At 32.5% G+C, this 19,771-nt stretch overlaps 2 protein-coding genes across 4 annotated transcripts; one reads left to right on the forward strand and one right to left on the reverse strand.

Moving 5' to 3' along the window:
- Nucleotides 1–784: 784 nt before the first annotated feature.
- Nucleotides 785–9,565, reverse strand: LOC131852110 (zinc finger protein 250-like). 3 transcript variants are annotated; one of them, XM_059202849.1, is made up of 10 exons: nt 9,521–9,565; nt 8,598–9,243; nt 7,396–7,509; nt 6,629–6,763; nt 5,646–5,663; nt 4,705–4,840; nt 4,127–4,229; nt 3,496–3,622; nt 2,348–2,417; nt 785–1,297 (listed from the first exon to the last, which is right to left on the reverse strand). In XM_059202849.1, the coding sequence occupies exons 2-10, from the start codon at nt 9,176–9,178 to the stop codon at nt 1,022–1,024; spliced, it is 1,560 nt and encodes a 519-aa protein (XP_059058832.1). In that variant the 5' UTR covers nt 9,179–9,243; nt 9,521–9,565; the 3' UTR covers nt 785–1,021. The 3 variants fall into 3 exon arrangements, with proteins under 3 accessions (XP_059058832.1, XP_059058909.1, XP_059058764.1); XM_059202926.1 differs by lacking the exon at nt 9,521–9,565 and having other exon boundaries at nt 5,646–5,660; nt 8,598–9,337; XM_059202781.1 differs by lacking the exon at nt 9,521–9,565 and having other exon boundaries at nt 8,598–9,337.
- A 94-nt stretch (nt 9,566–9,659) lies between these two features.
- Nucleotides 9,660–17,299, forward strand: LOC131851468 (uncharacterized). The gene is made up of 11 exons (XM_059202007.1): nt 9,660–9,908; nt 10,293–10,377; nt 10,920–10,990; nt 11,252–11,582; nt 12,275–12,464; nt 12,974–13,056; nt 13,555–13,722; nt 14,085–14,237; nt 14,509–14,649; nt 15,372–15,474; nt 15,961–17,299. Exons 1-11 carry the CDS (start codon nt 9,845–9,847, stop codon nt 16,138–16,140), a joined length of 1,569 nt encoding a protein of 522 aa, XP_059057990.1. The 5' UTR covers nt 9,660–9,844; the 3' UTR covers nt 16,141–17,299.
- The last annotated feature ends 2,472 nt before the right edge of the window (nt 17,300–19,771 follow it).

Consider the following 19,771-nt stretch of genomic DNA (forward strand, 5'->3'; position numbering starts at 1 on the left):
GGTTGAAATAATAAGTGCGTAATAAAACACTTTTCGTATTAAACACTTGTATTTTTTATTAATTTTACCTTAAATAGAATAATATATGTACATATTACGGGTACCTATCTATTAGGTTTAGACTATTTTTCAAGTCAAATCGTTACACACTTCATTTGAAATATAAATTAATATCTATACATTTTACAACTAAAAACTAAAATGAATGCGACGCCCACATATAATGGGATAATATACTATTATATAAATTAATCAATAAATACAATATTGCTCTATTGACTAGATCATTATTAAAAGCGAGTCCATACTGACATTCTGCTAATAAAATTGCTAAACATTGTGGAATATTACAGGGAACAATGGTAATGTAGTTATTAACTGGCTTATCGACCATATTAGACCACTTGGTTGTTTCATTTGCTTTTGTTTAAGTGCGATAGAACTCCATACTTTTATATATGAATTTTAATATGATAATACTTATATGGTGGAATATTTTTTATTAGAATAAATCTAATGTACATTTTGGTTTTTAGCTGTAAAAAAGTACCATTGAGGCTGTAGCATAAAATGTTTTCATAAATTAAAATGTTAATAGGCAAAGGAAACTAATTGAAGGGATATTGCATTATCATGAAGTTGAGAGATTATTAAATGACCTGTATAACTATGTCTAATAAAGTATATATTTCAATACAATATGCACATAAATCAAAGACATTTGGCAACAATGAACAAAAAAACTAAGAGATTTACTTAAGTTGCAGTCTATCATATACATATACATATATCACATACATATAAAAATCCGGTACATTTTAACAATCAAAAGCAAAAATTCGGCATTTAATATCGTAAAATGAAAAATAATCATTTTCATTGCTTATATGGACATTGGAGCCACTGTGTTACAATACTATGGGATCAATGTTGCGTTTACAATTAGATAATTAAATAAAATCACTTTGTAACGAATTTATGTAATAACCTCATAAAAAACTATTTTACAATCTGTTATGGACTACGAAGTGTCATTACGTTTCTTTCGTCGCTTCCTACTCTTCCTGTCGTTACCATTTTGTTCGACATTCTCCATCTTGGTGAATATATAAGACACTGGTTGCGCCAACATCTCGTCTGCACTAATATGTTTGCCTGTTATGAAACCTGTTTGCTCGTTCAAAATTAATTCAGTGTCATCAAAATCGTTTATTTTAATCTTGATTTTAGGTGTCGAATCATTAGGATCCATCGCCAGTTGGGCGTCAGGCAGTGTTGGTAATTGTTTGAAGAACATCTGCAAACAAGAGAAATATAATCTTATTAATATTATAAACGCGCAAGTTTATGAGTATGAATAGATGTTTGTTACTCTTTCATGCAAAAAGTACTGAACGGATTTTGATGTAACTTTACAGTAATAAAGTTTATACATCAGAGTAACATATAGGCTATAAATTTCACGCGGGTGAAACCGAAGGCACAACTAGTAAATAATATACCTTATCATCTGTTATCTCGTAAGCATTGCCATCTGTACAAGATTTTTTTATGTATGCTAAAGGAATGGTACCCCGCCTGCGAGAACGGTATACGCTGGCGAGGTACCAGTAGAGGATGATGAGATGATATGATGCGCCTGATGTCGTATCCGTTAACCCATCGTGGAAAAAATACTAGAAACTTATTACGATGGTTTCCAGTAGTAACTGCATAGAGGTCTACCTGACAATCTCTACTAATGAAATCAGTTCACATTAGTAACAATTCCCTTCCTCCAACATTTAGATATTTACAATATAATAACCAATATCACAGATCACGATAGTTTGTCTGACAGTCTATTTGTTACATTTGTAATGCATTTGAAGATAGAGTGTCATGAGGCTCTTTTATCTCAAAAACAAATAAACGAAGTCGCGGGTAACAGCAAGTACGATATATACAAGCTTCTCAATTTAACAGAAGGCTGGCTCTAAAACTCATGTCATGTCAACTCATGATGTCAGCCCGAGTCAATGGTGGTAAATGGGGAAGAAAAGTTATGGAGTGGAGGCCCCATATGGGACGACGGAGTATCGGACGCCCCTCCTGCAGATGAACCTACGACATCAATAAGGTGAGAGAGGTTGGACGGTGGGGAAAAAATTATAATATAAAATATTGACGTCCATAAGCGGCTGAACTGTCCTACATGAATAAATGATTTTTGTATTTCGGAAGATCGCACATGGTGGGAGTTATTGGGAAAGCCCTATATCCAACAATGGATAGATACGGGCTGAACTGATGATGATGATTAAGATGATGGCCCTAATTATGAAGATAATAATGAGATATAACTTACTCTGCGTGTCATTAAAATCATCCCGTGAACTTTCCTCATATGATTTTTTAACACTGACATTCGGGGATATCTGAAAATATAAACAAGATATACTATTATATTATTAGTCCACATTACTAAGAATCCCCTTTTGCCACTGACCGTCCATAATACAAACGCAAAAACGTCTTCAAGTTAATTCACCTGTACCGTACATCTCTCAGTCGGTGTAGCTAGTGAGTAATGCCGGCTACCAAGGTTATGTTATTATAATGAGAGGTTGCCGTACTATAAGTACGAGCCCCATCCTGTCCTCGAAAGCGACAGCGTCAGGCTCTACTGGGACCGATCCATCATCACGGACAGGACCGTTCTTGCGAACAAACCTGATACCGTGGTGATGGATCGGGCACTCTCGAGGGTGTTTTTAGTGGACATCACCATACCGCATGACGTGAACCTCGTGAAAGCCGAAACTGAGAAAAAGAGAAAATATCTCGACCTGGCTCACGAGGTGACCGAAATGTGGGGGGTGGTGTCCACCGAAATCATTCCAATCGTTATATCGGTGAACGGTCTTATCCCAACCAGTCTGGAGCAACATCTCAGACGGTTGGGATTCCGAGGCGGCTCACTCCCGGGAAAGATGCAGAAAGCGGTGCTTTTAGATTCTGCCCGCATTGTACGCCGGTTTCTCTCCCTGGGGCCCTGAACCCCGGCCGACTGTGCTTCTGCCGGGGGTAAGTTGCCATCTCCTCTCCTTAAGTAACCCCAGACAATTCATATAGCCCAATCTAATGACTACCTAAGCAGAGCTTGTATTATTATGTATATAAGTGTTCGTATCAGTTTAGTATAAACTGATACAAACACATATACATTTATGTAAATACATACTATTATATAGAAAACATCCAGAACAATGCAAACAAATGTACTCATGAATACAAATATTTATACTGTGCGAGGTATCGAACCCGAGATCATTGAAAGTGCTTGTATTACGGATATTAAACTCATGCAAATACTTAAATATATTTTTAAATATGTACACCCTTATATATAGAAAACTCATGAAAACAAATGTTTGTGACGTGCGAGGAATCGAACCCGCGACCATCGGAAGTGAAGCGGCGTGCTGAACCGCAAAACCACCAGGCCAATTGTACCTTCTAGGACACAGCTGGCAGGCGCAGGGCGGCGGCAGTTGCAGGTGTACGCGGCGCTGATGCAGTCTCAGAGCCGCGCGGGTGGCGTAGCGCCGGGGACACGACTCGCACGCGAAACGGGGCTCCGCTACATACCAAACACATACTCTTAGATAGATAGATAAAACATTTATTGCCACCATCAAATTGCAAAGAATACACAAAACAAAAAAAAACATACAAAGCTATATCAGCAACAGCTCAATGAGGTGAACCTATACAGCGCTGGTTTTCAGTCAGCACCCATTAGTCGTTAAAAAGAACATCACAGACATGTGGGTTTATCAAATTTACAGTCACTATACATATATTACTCTTTGAATACTATTGAAGATACTAAAATACAAGGTATTTACTCAATCTTCGATTTTCGCAAGAACGCAATAATATAAGAATATGCAAAGTAGTAGTAGTAGTAGGTTAATAATACTATTATTATTGTAGGTTAACACCTATATAACAAACGGCCTACCTAAACCTATATATCCGGCTCGAAGGACTAAAAATGTTTTTAATTGGTAATTATAATATGAAAATCCCCTCTACTGCGGCTCAATTGCCATAAAATAGAGAAGTAAAAAACAATACTCACGTAGATGTGTGTCCATATGCGTCACGAGATTTGTTTTTGTAACGAACTCTCGTTTACAGTGATCGCATGTATACTTGATATTGCTATGCTTCGCTATATGCCGCTGCAATAAAATATTTATTACAAAATGACTAAAAACAATAAAAATTATATCTTAATTTTAACAGCATATACGTTATATATTTTTTTTGTTCATAAACAAAAAGAAAATCACTTTGTTTAAAATCAAATCAAAATATCTTTATTCAGGTCTATTACAGACTCTTATAATATGTCAAAATCTACCGTCAAGTCGGAGTCCATTCAAGTTAAGAAGAACTAACAAGAAAGTTATTATTTTCAAATGAGCTCGTACATGTTTACAAAAATACAGATTTTTAAATTCAAATTAGCGAGGATACAATGATCACAAGCAAATGCCATTGCAATTTTGTCAAAAGGAAATAGTCTAATCAGTAGCCGTAACCATTAGAAAAAGAAACTATAATATAATGTACGATAATTGTAAAAATAAACTGTATATGTGTAAAGCTTGTAAATAAATTTAAAAAAACGAATACTAGTAGTATAAAACTAACCCTAAGAGCAGAGGGGCCGGTATAGGCGGCCGGACAGGAGTGGCATCTGTAGGGTCGCTCACCGCGGTGCAGATGTTCGTGCGATCTCAAGTTAAACTTACTGTTGAACACCGCTGGACACAAGTTGCATGGATACCTGAAAACCACATTAACTTCTATTTAATATTGGCGTCCTTGGTGGTCCAGCAGTTTCCGGCGGTACTCCGTTTCATTTCCGATGGTCGCAGGTTCGATTCCTCGCACGGTACAAATATTTGTATTCATGAGTATGGCTGTTTGTATCGGTCTCGGTTTTTTAAGTATATTAAGTATGAATTTATAAAAAATGTATCTATTTATTTATATCAATTGTCTACTACCCATAACACAAGCTCTAAACAGAGCTTGTTTTATGGGTACTTGGGACTTGGGACTACATGGCACAGTCGTGAGATATTAAAATAAAAAAAAGTGCAGTTGATTGCAGTACAGACTTGTTATATGTAAAAACCACAGATTAATATCTATTTAATAATGGTATATAATTAAAGCACAAATGGAACTGCATTGCAACACAGACATGTGCTGAGCTAATGTATGTATTATGTTAAAAATACCTTCATAGCTCTTATCCCAGATGGGGTAAACAGAGTCTAGTGTCAATATCCTAGTGAACTAACCACCTAACATGACCAGATGTTCTGTAGAGGATATACATATTGCGACATGTTTACCCTTGGTTTAAAAAAATGAAAGTATACCAAGTGAAAGTTTCTAGAGTCTTTCTAGAGATCAGAAACATAAAGAAACAAACAAGCTTTTTATTATTAGAATATTTTATATAAGGCGTTATCTAAATACATTTAAGTATGTATGTATTTTAGAATTAAGTTTTCTATTTTTATTGTAGTGGCAGGATTAATATTAAAATAAAGAAGTAATTATATGATATATTGACTCACCGTTTCTGCGAGACTCTGCTGAAAATAAATGAAACTATTTAATTGTATGTACATAATAGAAATAAGTACCTATTTCATTGATTATTATGTGTACATATTATAAAATTCCAGACAAAATAGGTGTTTTATGATCTAGACTAACTAGACTGAATATTTTGTTGTTTTTGAAAAAACTAAACATATAATATTTGTAGAGCTCACTGCACCATGGAAAATAGTACCCAATATAGCCCATACAATAAAAACAAATGTTTTCATAAAAAAAAACAAACTTAACTAATTAAGTAGAAATGGCTTTGTAGCCTTTATATGCGGTTCAAGTGGAAACAAGAAAGATACTAGCGAAATCGCTCTACTACTTTCTGATCTAGGCCTGTCTGGAACTCTTCTTAAGTACGTTCTATACTAAAACGCGTATCTAAAGCTGCACTAGCAGCCTCCTACCAAATTTGAATGGGCAGCGAGAGAAACACAAACGCATTAAAGTAATGTTGACGTTAGTTAGCAAGCAAGTTACGATAAACCTACATCCGAGTCATAAGTCCCGGGAACTGCTCGCAGTTTCCCTGTCAGCGACACGATGGACCAGGCACTCGCACGGTGAATCCATGGAATGTTTTTTTAATGGATGTAATTACATCCAGGTTCACTATTCAATTGAATGGCGCACCTGCCTGCGCTAACGGTATACGCTGGCGAGGCACCAGTGGAGGATGATGAGATGAGCATGAGGTCAGATCAGTTAGACCATCGTGGTAAATTCAACAGTAATTTATCATGATGGTTTCCACAAGGAAACGCGTGGAGGTCAATCTGACATGGTACATTGCTAGAATTGCGGTTATGGGATTGTTGGTAATGTGGATTAATAACCCCAATAATAGTAATCTGGATTAATAACTACTGGGGTTATTAATCCACATTACTAACAATCCAATACCCGCTCATCCATGGAATTAAAAAAAAATGATTCGCATTCTTACGCTTTTTTAGTATCGAATTTAGGTAGGAATGGACGACCGCGCCCCTTGCGGCCGAGGGTGAGGGCGCGAGCCTTCAGCACGATAGTAGCATCAGGTGCGGGACATAGCTTCTCGTGTTTGTATAAATTTGTTGTGCTGAAATGAAAAACACGTTTTTCACATAGGTAACAATTTAATGCTCCTAAAGTATATATTTTGATTTATATTTACCGTAAAAAAAAATAGAAAATAAATTACATAAAAACGTCCTACAGAAAAAATACAACTTATACATTATCAAAAAGTTTATACAACATATTATTATATTAGTTTTTTTTTCTACCAGCTAATTCTGTAAACATTGTTTTGTCCAACTATTTCAACAAGAAATTTTTATAAATTTTGATTCACTGTGTAAGTGACTCAAAATTTATAAAAAATTCTTAAGTAGTTCCAGTTTGCCATAGACAAACAAATGGAAAATATATAACTATGTCATAAATCAAATAAAAATAATTTACATATCTTTGCAGGCATGCAAGTACTTGCATGCTTGTAAAAAGTAAAAAAAAAACGAAATAATTTAAATAAGATTACCTTGATTATTTACTGTAAGTTCCACTTTTATGATAAAAAATACATTTTACTTATATATCTATTTTATACTTATAGTACAATATAGGTATATATTTAACAGATATCCAACCAACCAAATATTTATTTATCTATATATAGAGATTTTGGTAAAAAAAATCATCTGCAACTGCACCTATTGCAGCTGGACCTACCTTCTAAATGTCATGCCACAAGCAAAACAGGTGAGGTAACGTTTCCCATGCTTTTCTTGATAGTGGAGCCAGGCGGCCGGATTTGTTTTAGTGAGAGCTCCACATTTTACACACCTGAATAGAAACAAATATGTAAGTAGAATAAATGTTTTGATTCACAAAGCAAAAGATACTGAGGTTACAACAATGCTATATTTAAAATTATACATATACATATATAATGAAAAGAATGTTATTATAGACTATTATACAGGGTGCATAATAATTACTACACCAACATACAGGATGCATCTTGGTATAGTAATCTTTACATAGTATAAAATGAAGTTGCATCATCTGTTCACTTAGATCTTTTTTGTTAGCCAGTATTCTATAAATTTTTATTGTGAACCAGATTTGAACTTTTTTGCAAGTACAAATCTATAAAAAAAAGTTATTTCTGTTTACATTTCTCATTGATATAAAGAAATAGAAACTAATTTGAGAGACATCTACAATAAGGATGGCACCACAATGATGGCCAATAGGCTTGTCCCACTACCAAGCAGGTTTCAAATATATATTTGGATCCAGTAAAAATGTCAAGTGTTGCATTCAACACATCAAAGTGCCATCTGGGACAACAAGTATTTGTATATTTGTAATTGTATTTAAAATTAACCCTATAATTAATAAATTCAATTTCATAGGCCAAAATATTCTGGTGAATCAAGTTTAAATTAATATTGTATTTAATATGTAACATATTTTATCTATAAGATTTCACCTTTTAGGGCTTTATATCAAAGTCTATTTATTAATTTTATAATTATTATTAATATCAAGCTGTTCCCTGCGACTTTCATTTTCTAAAATAAAAGTAGCCTAAGTTACTTCTTATTACGTCAGCTACCTGCCAATAAAAGTCCCATCAAAATCGGTTCAGCCATTTCAGAGATTAACCGAAACAAACAGACAGACAGACAAAAAATGTTATTTTGGTGTATGTACCATATTTATATTCATATGCATGTAGTATTTCAATGTTACAAACAGACACTACAATTTTATTTATATGTATAGATAAATAGCTTATTATTAATAATAACATTACAACTAAACTTCATGAACATTTAGTTGTATAACATTGTTTACATTTTTTAATTTGAATCCATTTGATTTTGATTTACATTAATGCTAAGCCTGTTGTTGATGTTACTTACTGATACTGCGATTCATTCATTACAAAATAATTTGGAGGTGGTTGTGGTCTTTTAACAACTTTCATAACTTCCACCAATGCGTTAATTAACCCAGCGGAGTCTCGTCGCAACTTTGGAAACTTTTTCCTTAACACATCTACATACGATTTCCACATATCTGGCTTTAATACTCGTATCACGGGTTTTTTACTGTCATCATCACTTTCCAACTCTATATCAGGGTGATAATCCTTATCTTTGCAGTCAGTATCCTCAATTTCTATATCACTAATTACATCATCGTGATCAGATGAAAGTTCTTCCTGCTTTACTACACAAATTGTGTATTCATTTCCCTTTAATTCTAGTTTATTGTTGGATTCCAAACTATGTTCAATCAGAGAATTATTAGGCAATACATATTCTACTTGACCGAACTTCGATGCCACTTCTAAAAGATTCTCCACATCGACAATGTTCTCTGGTTCTTCATCGATAGGTTCCTCTTTAATTTCAAAATCTAATGGAATTTTGGTATTCGCACTTGTAGCTTCCAATTGGTCATCTACTATAACCACAAACAAATCGTCGTCTGATAACATTTTGTGTCTGTTTAAGGTTATTATGAAACCTTACCTATTCGAAATAATTCATTGACCTTATTTAACTGAAAGGATAATTAAAAGTATAGTACAATATGAAATACTACATAAAATAGAATTATTACACAAAACTATAAAAACAAAATAGCCGCCATTTCAATTTTTTCAAAAGAATGAAACAAGCAAAGGCATTCAACATGCATTTATAACTATAAATAGATTAGTTCAACATATAATAAAATTATTGATGTATTTTGAATTCAATTTAAGGGAACGAATAAATTGGTAAATAAAACAGTAGCGATATTTTTGACAAACAAAAATAGTAGAAAGAATAATTACGTGGTAAACACAGCAAAATTCCTTTGCTTTTATATTTATTTTTTTATGACACAATGGCAATGTTGCCAGTCATGATGAAACATATTTTTATGAAATGTGATAGTGTAATAAGCTACATGTGTTTTTTAGCATTATTTAAAAAATGCCAAATTTGACTCAATAATGTAGCTAAATCCCAAATTTGAATATGCTCACACAATTTTTTTTTAATACCTATCTATCGTTTATATTTTTATTTGTTTTTATAATTTGATCTTGGTTTATTTCAAATACACAAAAAAAATCTAAAATAATTGAAAGGTTTTACTGGGTTTTACTTTTAAAATGGCGTTTTCAACTATAGCCGCCCTTCAATGTAATTTACAACAAAGTTTAACACACTGCAAAGGTACAAAAAGTTCTAAAAGTTACAGGCTATTATTTAATTGATTAAGAAACACGAATATCTTTCAGCTGATTGCCAATAGAGAGAGTTGTAACTTCTAGTTGAAGTTGCCTATGTTTCGTTAACACACAACCCAAATTATAATCTAAGTAGAGGAAAGGGATGTCTTACATTTATATACATAATTTACAGTTTTATCTGTACTGTAACTATATCCTGAGTACTGTATTAACATGTAGCAATGTAATATTTGCAGAAAAATAGGACAAATAATTATGCAATAGGATAAGCAATGATATCACAACACATTCCTCATATAGTGCACAATAATGATCTATTAATTTTTATTAAAAAAATAAATTTAATAAAGAACTTGGTTTTTTTTAGAACTTGTCTTAGCAATAGAGCAGTTAAGTAATGATTCAAACAGCTATAAAACTCAATTCATGGAGCTAAAAGCGAAATGTGACAGGTAAATATACATTTTTATACAAGTTTGAATAGCAAAAGCCATTATTTTTATGAAACTGGAATGACAAACATGCAGAGATGTCACCTTATAAATATAGACAAGCATCACCTATATACATGAACATCACCAAACTCAATGGTATTTGACAGGGGGAAAGAGGATTGTTAGTAATCTTGACTAATGATCTAATTGCTAGCAATGTACCAGATCAGGTTGAGCTCCATGCGGTTCCCCCTGAAAACCATTGTGATAAATACTTGGTGAATTTGTCACTTATTTTATCATTAGTGGAAACCGTTAGCACAGATGAATGCTTCATTCCATTATCAGCCATAAAAAAATCTGCTTTCAAGCACAACTTTACTTGTGACATTCTAATGTTTAATCCCTCTCACAATGCATTCCAGCATCTCACCACAGTATGTCACATTTAAGTACTAAATGTCACTGTTTGAATGGAAACTATATCTAAGTTACTTAAAATTAATTACAAATAAATAGTAAGTAAGAATTTACAAAATTTACAATGTTTCTGTTCTCAGTAATACTTGTAGCAGTTCTGAAATACTCAAGAAAGTCATTGCCTCAAAGGATAAAATCATACAGTCTGTTGGTAAGTTTATATTTAATTATAAGTAAACTATTAGGGGTATGAATTTTGGCTCCATTAGAATTGAATGGGGCTAGACCACATAAAGTGTTACAGATAAACTAGTATTCTTATAAAGAATCTATTTTAATTTTAACTGAGGAACATAAATTATCAGTGAATGATATCAATACAAAAATACAATTATTTGATCTCTTTAAAGTCCCTTGAATAAACAGTAATTTTATATAAAAAAACAATAACAATAACACAATATTTTTTCAGCATCAGCATTGACCACATTAAGTGAAACCAAAAATTTTAAGATTTTGAATGAGATATTCAAAATACTTTGTGGAGAAATAGCTGCCTTAACCCCACCAAGTGAAGGAGGATCAGTTAATGTTAAAAAGGAACCAGAGTCTCAGGTATACAGCCCTGAGATTGAAGAAGCAAAGTTAGTTGATAATTCATTTAAAGAGGAGTCTCTTGTGGAGATAGAGGGTACACCAACTGGTCGTAAAAGTCCTATAATACATACTCGTAAACTCAATACCATAGTGAATAAAACAAATTCGTCAGACTATAGAGATAAAAAAAAATGTCCAGATAATTGGTGAGTAGTCAGTTTCTTTATCAAGCCTTATAAAGCTATTTCAAATAAGATTTTAGAAGGTTTCATTAATATTTAAATTTATGGTACCACCATATTTGCTCAGAATTTGCATCGGAAGATAAGAAATAACAATAATATCCTTGGATAATTCAGAGTTGTCTAGTCCCAAGCTAAGCAAAAATTGTGTCATTGTTGTTAAATAACTGATTTAAATACATAGATATGTTTTTTATGTAAATACATACATCTTATGTACATAGAACCAGACAAATACAAACATGCATACTCATGAATACAAATGTTACAAACATTGCAAGGAATCGAAACTGCGACCACTGGCAGTAAAGAGGTGTGCTAAACTGTTAGCTCTTTGGGATACATTTTGTGGTTTATAAAATGTACCGTAACTCTATGTGCCTTTTGGCATAGGCCTCCTCCAGTTCTCTCCATTGAACTCTGTCTTCCGCAATCCTATTCCAGAATGTCATATTTCCAACGTATTCTTTGACATCCTGTCTCTAGGATTCCAAAGAGTCATTAGTTTGCTCCATTTGTTTATTTTGCATCTTAACATAATAAAATTTTAAGAAATCTTTTTACTTACCAGTGTGTTTTTCATGTACATATTATATTAAATTTCGCAGTCACCGTTAACATTCAATAAGAAAATTGTAGTATTTACTTTTATACAGGCATACTCCGGAGAAGAAAAGCATAAAACTTCTCATTCATACGCCAACTAGTAACAAAACTAATGGTAGGTGGAAACAGTCTCGCCTGACGTTAACTACACTGAAACAATGCAATACTGTGGACCTCACTAGTTCTCCAGAGTTCTCTGGCGGTAGCAGAGTGAAAAGCGATACTAAATGCAATGTACAGGTACTATAATCAAATATCATTATATTTCTAGTTCTAAGCTATTCATAAATCATATTTATTTCCCTTAATTTTCGAATTCTAGAGGAAGACTTAACATTCTCCCTCATAGGTCGCTAGTTTCCATAATATCTTGGAGATTTGAATGAACCTAGCCAAAGAGAGTGGAGCGCAATGAAATGCGCCAATACTCCATTAGAGGGAGGGAGAGGATTGCTAGTTTTTATGGATGATAATAGAATAGTGCATCCGCCTGCGCTAACGGTTTACGCTGGCAGAGCACCAATGGAGAATAATATGAGCATGAGATCAGGTCAATTAATCAATTATGGTAAATGCACCATGAATTTATTATGATGGTTTCAAGATGGAAACGCGTGAAGTTCAATCTGACATGATACATTACTTGCAATTTGTTCCTGTATAAGGGTGTATTTATAAGGACCTTTATAACCAAGCGAACTTTTAGAAGTACGAGCATCATACTTATTTACTTATACTCGTTGTTTCAGACTCTTATTAAAAAAGAATCAATTGAAGGTGATGATACCATTCTGCCCTCACCAACAAGCGGACCAACTGACTATACAGCTTTGTATGTATACTTTTATACACCATTTAAACTTCAGACTGTAGTCTTAAAAGTTATTTAGTACCTAAATCATTATTCGTAATTTTTCAATAAAATGATGCTTCATCTTATGGAGAATTGATGAATAATGATTCTAATTTGAATTACGTGTATAAACATTTTGTAATATTTACAAATGCTAGCTTAAAAGTAATTTAATAGTGACCTAAAACCAGTAGTAACTATTTCCATCATCGAAAAAAATTAAAACAAACAATCTTATTAGAGCTCGCTAGTTTTTAGTATGAGTATTCTTGCCGATACATACTATTATAAACTAAAAAGTATAGACTTTTTATTATTAGATCTTCTCTTAGACAATTGTATAAAGTATAGAAACGAAGCAGAATGCGAATTTTATTCTCTGCAAGTATGCTTAGTTTGCTATTGATTCATTAGTGTTGTTTATGAAATTGGTTGATATTCATAGCTTCCTTTATAACAATTTTATTTTATTTCCAGATATAAAATAACTTCTAAAACTAGTCAAACAAAATTCAAAACACCATTGTCACTTGTACGGGACAAATCCGAAAAGAAATCAGAACAATGGAATGTAGAAAATCATTTGGCTAACAACTCTGATGCAACTAATATTGAGAATTCAATTAATTTATTGCAGCCTAATAGGTATTTTAATTTATATTTTTCTACGTATATGTAATATTGCGTGAATTCGGGTAAAAGTTTTAATTTGATAGAAACTGACAATGTACAATAAATGTTTAAACTAAGGCTGCTGTTATACAGTCGGTTATTTGGAGAAGGACGGCGTAGCCAAATAATGGTGGCTACACGTATTTGGTGGGTACACTGTCCATCTCCAAAGAGGGTATAGCAACCCAATGCATCGGAGGCTATCAGAATGTTAGTAGCAGCGGAAAATAACGACTAACCAACTGTATAACAGCAGCCACACCACCTGACGTCTAATCAACTGTGTATCAGCAGCGTAACGGGATATATATTTCTATAGCTATTTATATTTTTAGGACGCCAAATAAATCTAAACGAAGGTCACCAAAGTCCAAATTTGAGGATGAAGACATAACACATTGTGAAACAAATGATAGTATATCACTTCTAGAACACTTGAATAAATTAGAAGGAAACCAAGAGAATATGAAGCGTAATATGCAGTGCAGGTAACATTTCCGTAATCATTATCGTAATTTCATTCTTTTTTGTCTCATATTGAACAGTGACAACCCTAATACCTCCCTTTATAGTTTTATTTTCATTATAGAAAGTATATAAAACGCCTATGTCCTTAGCCAAGCTCCAAAATACCTCTATACCTACAGACAGTTACATTCCCTATAATATTAGTATTGATAAACATTTCTGAATGTATTTTTGTATATCTTATTTAACACTATGATTAAATTAATTCCTATTATGACTATTTTCTTTCAGTCCTCAAAAAAGACCATTAGCTGAGAATAAAAATTTGTTAAATACACCAGAAAAGGACGGACATATAGATTCCAGCATGTCTTTACTACAGTCGGAGATTAAACTGCCAAAAATCGGCTCATTTCAAGACCAAGTTAAAAGGTACACTTTATATTTTACTAGCTATGCTCAGTTTTACCCGCGTTAATTTTCAATATAAAATATAGCCTATGTGTTATTCTGATGTATAAGCTATATTGCTGTAAAGTTTTATCAAAATCCGTTCAGTAGTTTTTGCGTGAAAGAGTCACACATCCATACTTACAAACTTTCGCATTTATAATATTAATTATTAATAAGATAATCAAGATTAAAAAGTTCTGAGTTCTTTATTCTATACAGCGGGTCTACTCTGGAGTCCAATCTTTATATCGATTTCCATCCGGGATTAGATTATTGTACTAATCCAAATAAATCTATAACAATCGATCGTTGGTTACGTTTTTCATTCGCCACGAAAATTATCTACAAATGTAGAGTAGAAATATTGTTGTATTTTTATTACACAGTGTTATCTTACATTATTTATATTGTTAACCGGGTCCTAACACGAATAATATTATGATAAATAAAGATATTTACCTCTCTCCAAGTTTTATTTACCATAAAATTATTCGTGTTAAAACCCGATTAATAAATAATGTATATTAAACACGAAAGATTAAAAATAAATAGTTATCTCTTATAAAATATATTATATTTTTTATAAATTAATATATGCGACCTCGAAACTGTAATTTCAAGTTATTTACTTATTGAAAATAATGTTATTCCTTTCTTTACTTCCCTTCAGACATGTTTAGTTAGTTCTTTTGTTTCTCTAGAAAAACACCAGATCTGGTAAAACCAATATATAAGGAGCCGACTGTAAGAAAAAAAGCTGAAAAACTCGCTTTGCCAGGCTGGAGTTGCAACGAATGCAGAGACGTAAGTATTTTCTTGGCTTTTCACCACAATATCGGTAGTTGACAATGCTTCAAATAATCGTGGTAGTTTGAAGTTAATAAAAGGGGTACAAACAACTAACAATTGTGGTAATTATTTTTTGTTATTTTGTCTATAGGTAGATTGTCTATTCTCTTTATGATCAATATTGATGGAATACTAAAAAATGTTATCTAAATCTTTAGATGTTGATAATTAATACACAGGTTTATTAATTATCAACATCTAAAGTAATAGAATATAGTATATATATGATATAATAAAATATACATGTCTGTTCTCGAAATTATTAATTGAATTTAAATAATTTATTGCAATGACTATGGTAATTATACAAATGTACTTATTGATAGTAGTCCTAATATTCAGTCTAATTGATATGCAAAAATATCTTTGTAATACTCGCAGAGGATACAATGAGTTTGGGAACTTGGGATCCTATAAATGTATAACATTTTCATTCTTCAGTTCTACGACGAACTGTACAGAGATAACCCTGAAATGCTAGCTAAGAAAATGGATGAATGCTCTAAACATCGCGGACGGAACAACCCTGCCCGTCCGAAAACACCCACCGGGTTCTGGAACCCGAGGTGGGATGTACCTGAAGACACCGAAGAATTCAACAGGAGGAACAATGCTGCTTGATACGAAACATCTCAGGACAAGGTTTTTGAAAGTGAACCGAGTAGAGGAAGTAATATAAAATAAATATAATTAAATTGTTAGCAAAAACACAGCTCATATAACACAGGGGTGGTCAACAGGTCGATCGACTATTAGTCCAGTAGATCGTGGCAAGGCAAAAAATATAAATACGAAGACAATCTGGTCTACGTAACGTAATCGTAGAAAAGGTTGGCAATTTCCAACTACAAACTTGATTACGCTAAACTAGTGGAAGATGCTCAGACGCAATACACTAATATATAGATAAATAATTACCTAGTTACTAAGAATAATTTTCACATTTATGTTTTCTCAATAAAATAAAAAAATACTACATGATTGTGTACTGAACTATGCTGTTTCGTTTAAGATTTGAATATGGATGTAATTGGTAGATCGCACAGGGTTTCTATAGTAAACAGGAGATCTTGATCTAATCTAGTTGGCCATATCCCTGATATAATAGATATGATCTGTGTTTTTGCTAACAATTTAATTTTGGTTTAAAAATTAAACTAGTTGTCCCATTTTGATTTTTAATTTCTATGGAACCAAACTTAAGGTATAACCATTAAAATATTTAATTGTAAGAATTTTCCAAGTCAAATTTAATTCTTATGAAGCAGTTCCGATTTTCTTTTGTAAAAGTTATGGAGCTCTCGACCCCCTTCTTTAAGGCGGTTAAATTATGTAACTTTGTGTCTTTGAGTGGAGGATGCATGAAGCTGAACCTTTCGTTAGATAATAATTGAGTGTGACTTTAAAAAGGTTAATTGTAGTAGTCTTGTCTAGAACTAGCTGCTTGTAAAACAAAAATGTGGTTCTTTAATAAATAATTAATCGAAGATTTTTATGAATATCTGATAATTAGCTTATAAATCAAGTGTTGATTTTTCTTGTACTAAATATTACCATCTAAATACGGTGAAAAATGTAGGAATTGTATTCTGTTTTTGCATGTGTGTTATACATCAATACCAGTTGTATGTTTAAATCATTGTTAATGTCTCTTAGTTTATATAAATATAAAAATATTGTATGAGGTACCGAAAAAATCTCATCCGATCTCTTCGATCTGGAATCTCGGATACCATTTCAACGAAGATCAAAAATAAATTGTTTAAGCCGAGTTTCGAACCTTGTACTAAAGTAGTGCCTTTAAACCAAAGCCGTATTTGTCAAACAGAAGTTGGCCTTCAGTCTATGTTTATAGTGTTTTCTGCACTCGACCCCATTTTCATTTGGTGAAGTTGTAACGCCAGCTACGGCAAAGAGCGTAAGTGTAGATAAAAACAAAAGAATGTTAGTATAATTAATAAATAATAGGTAACTAAATTGTCTGTCTGTTTTTCATCTTATTCTGAACCAAGCAACGAATTTTGAAAAAGGACATGATCCTCTTGCAATAAATTATGTTCCAAGTTTCCTCAAATCTCCACGTGTTATCTACATATAGTTCGTCTATCTACATATATATATAAAGAAGGAACAAATGCTCGGCATTTTGCAGTAAAAAAATATAAATGTTTTGTAGCACGCAGTTTTAAATAAACACTTGTGATATGTCATGACAAATGTAAAGTAAACTTCATTGAAATGAGTTCCAACTGCTTTAATAAAACATGTTTACGAACTTGGTCATTGCCTCCTGAGGTCACACATTTTAATTTATACTAATTAGATACTTACCTAAGTTGTTAGTAAGGGCATTTTGTTACTTATTATTCTTGTTGGTCTGTATCAAAGAATATACTACTCGAGAGGTCTATATTGAGCTCAAACATGGTTTGAACGTTATATGACGAGGTGACGTCATATAACGGAACTTTGATTTCATTATCTATTCTAGAAAGATCCAAGGCACAGTGTCTGTACCAATAGCATTTTCACTTGAATGAATCATTTCTGTTTTTATGTTAACACCTGTTGAGTAATTTTTTTTATTTCCATGTGCATTTATTACTTTTTGTTATAGTTATATGAAGGATAATAAATAATATTATAGAAGTTAGCAATGTGATATAAAATATAAGCTCTCTTTGTATTGTAATATTATTTGAATTAAAATATTTTTGATATATAAATGGCATTATTAAATTACTAACCTCGGTATCTTTAAGAGTCATAATTTAATGTAGGTATTCCAAAGAAGCCAGTAGCTTTAATGAAAAATATTAATTTTAGATGAAACATGGGAGTTTGATTGCCTTTATAGTGAACCAACTGCCTGATGGAGCCTATAGATATACTTGAATTGGAATTTCAGTTACTTCAAACCTATTTTATACTAAGAGTACATACGCAAGAATCTACAAACTCTATCCTGTCTCAGTTTTTCCTAACACAAATGGTAATAGTGCAACTATTTATGGACAACGTAGGCGAAGGTTTAAGTATAGCGTCATCACCTACAATGACACACCTATATACTTATTTGTTAAAAATCTAGAATGTTCTAAACATAGTTTTGTATCGATTTGGTAAAAAAATATATACCTACCGACAGAAGAAAGCGTAATTCTCAAGTTAAAGAAACCCAACTTTTAGATTGTTTTATTTCAAAAATTCATATGTCATATATTTAGAGAGTTACTAATGTTTTGTTTGTGGTATGTATTTAACCAATATTAAAATTTAAATCTCCATAAAATAGTTATGAATTTTTGAAACAATTTTTTTAGCTCTGGTGTAAAATTAGTTTTTTAAAATTACAACAATTCCGCTTACTTCAGTAGATATAGCATTTAATATTCAGACAACAACGCTGAGCTTCTTTGCGGGTAGATAGGTCCAGTATAAGCGTGATAGAGCGCTGATACTCGATTCAATCCTTACAAATATTATAAACGCGAAAAGGAACTCTGTCTGTCTGTCTCACTTTCACGCAAAAACTACTGAACTGATTTAAATTAAATTTGTACCATACGTAGTCTAGACCCTGAGAAGGAGCATAGGCTACGTTTTAATGCGAAAAAAGGGTTGTAAGGGGTTGAAAGGAGAAATGAAAGGTTGTACGGAGGTATCGTCATTTTTAAAGCTAGAAGCTTGAGTCTTATTTTTTAGACTGTTGACTAAATATAAATAAACATGACATTCAGAGTTAGTAAAGATTTTACTCGTAGGGGTAAAATAAAAAAGGGGATGAAAGTTTGTATAGAAATTCGTCATTCGTAGTCTATTCCACACTGATGAAGCCGAAGGCTACATAGTTCAGTGCACAATCATCTAGTTCCATATAAAAATACTTTACTACCATGGACGATGCTCACAATATCGTGAACTTACTGTACCAACTTTTATAATTGGTACTGATAAAGTTTTGGTTAAATTCAAGGTATTTATTATCTATTTTATTACCATAGGGCAGCGACGATAACAATAACCTCCTATCAATACCAATATTACCAATAAAAATATGTAAAAAGAACGAACATAATCGAATGACTTCACACAATACAAACCAGCAGGAAATTGGTTAAAAATAAAAACCATTTTACGAACTAATTTAGTTTTACAGTATTCTATTTCTGCTTATAGAAAGAAAAGAAAAACATTGACAACCATTATTAACATACATAGATACACATACATATACATATATGTATAAACA

The sequence above is a fragment of the Achroia grisella genome, unplaced genomic scaffold, assembly GCF_030625045.1.
Source record: "Achroia grisella isolate CSIRO2021 unplaced genomic scaffold, CSIRO_AGI_Agris_v1 utg1061, whole genome shotgun sequence".
Classification (NCBI taxonomy): domain Eukaryota; kingdom Metazoa; phylum Arthropoda; class Insecta; order Lepidoptera; family Pyralidae; genus Achroia; species Achroia grisella.

Bases quoted from the DNA above. Each gene is read 5' to 3' on its own strand.
- LOC131852110 (XM_059202849.1), bottom strand. From the start codon at position 9,178: ATGTTATCAGACGACGATTTGTTTGTGGTTATAGTAGATGACCAATTG. The intron at 7,510-8,597 runs GTAAGTAACATC...GTTTCTATTCAG, and splicing joins ATGAATGAATCGCAGTATCA to GTGTGTAAAATGTGGAGCTC. The intron at 1,298-2,347 runs GTAAGTTATATC...TCTTGTTTGCAG, and splicing joins TGATTTTAATGACACGCAGA to ATGTTCTTCAAACAATTACC.
- LOC131851468 (XM_059202007.1), top strand. From the start codon at position 9,845: ATGGCGTTTTCAACTATAGCCGCCCTTCAATGTAATTTACAACAAAGT. The intron at 13,057-13,554 runs GTATGTATACTT...TTTTATTTCCAG, and splicing joins CCAACTGACTATACAGCTTT to ATATAAAATAACTTCTAAAA. The intron at 14,650-15,371 runs GTACACTTTATA...TTGTTTCTCTAG, and splicing joins TTTCAAGACCAAGTTAAAAG to AAAAACACCAGATCTGGTAA.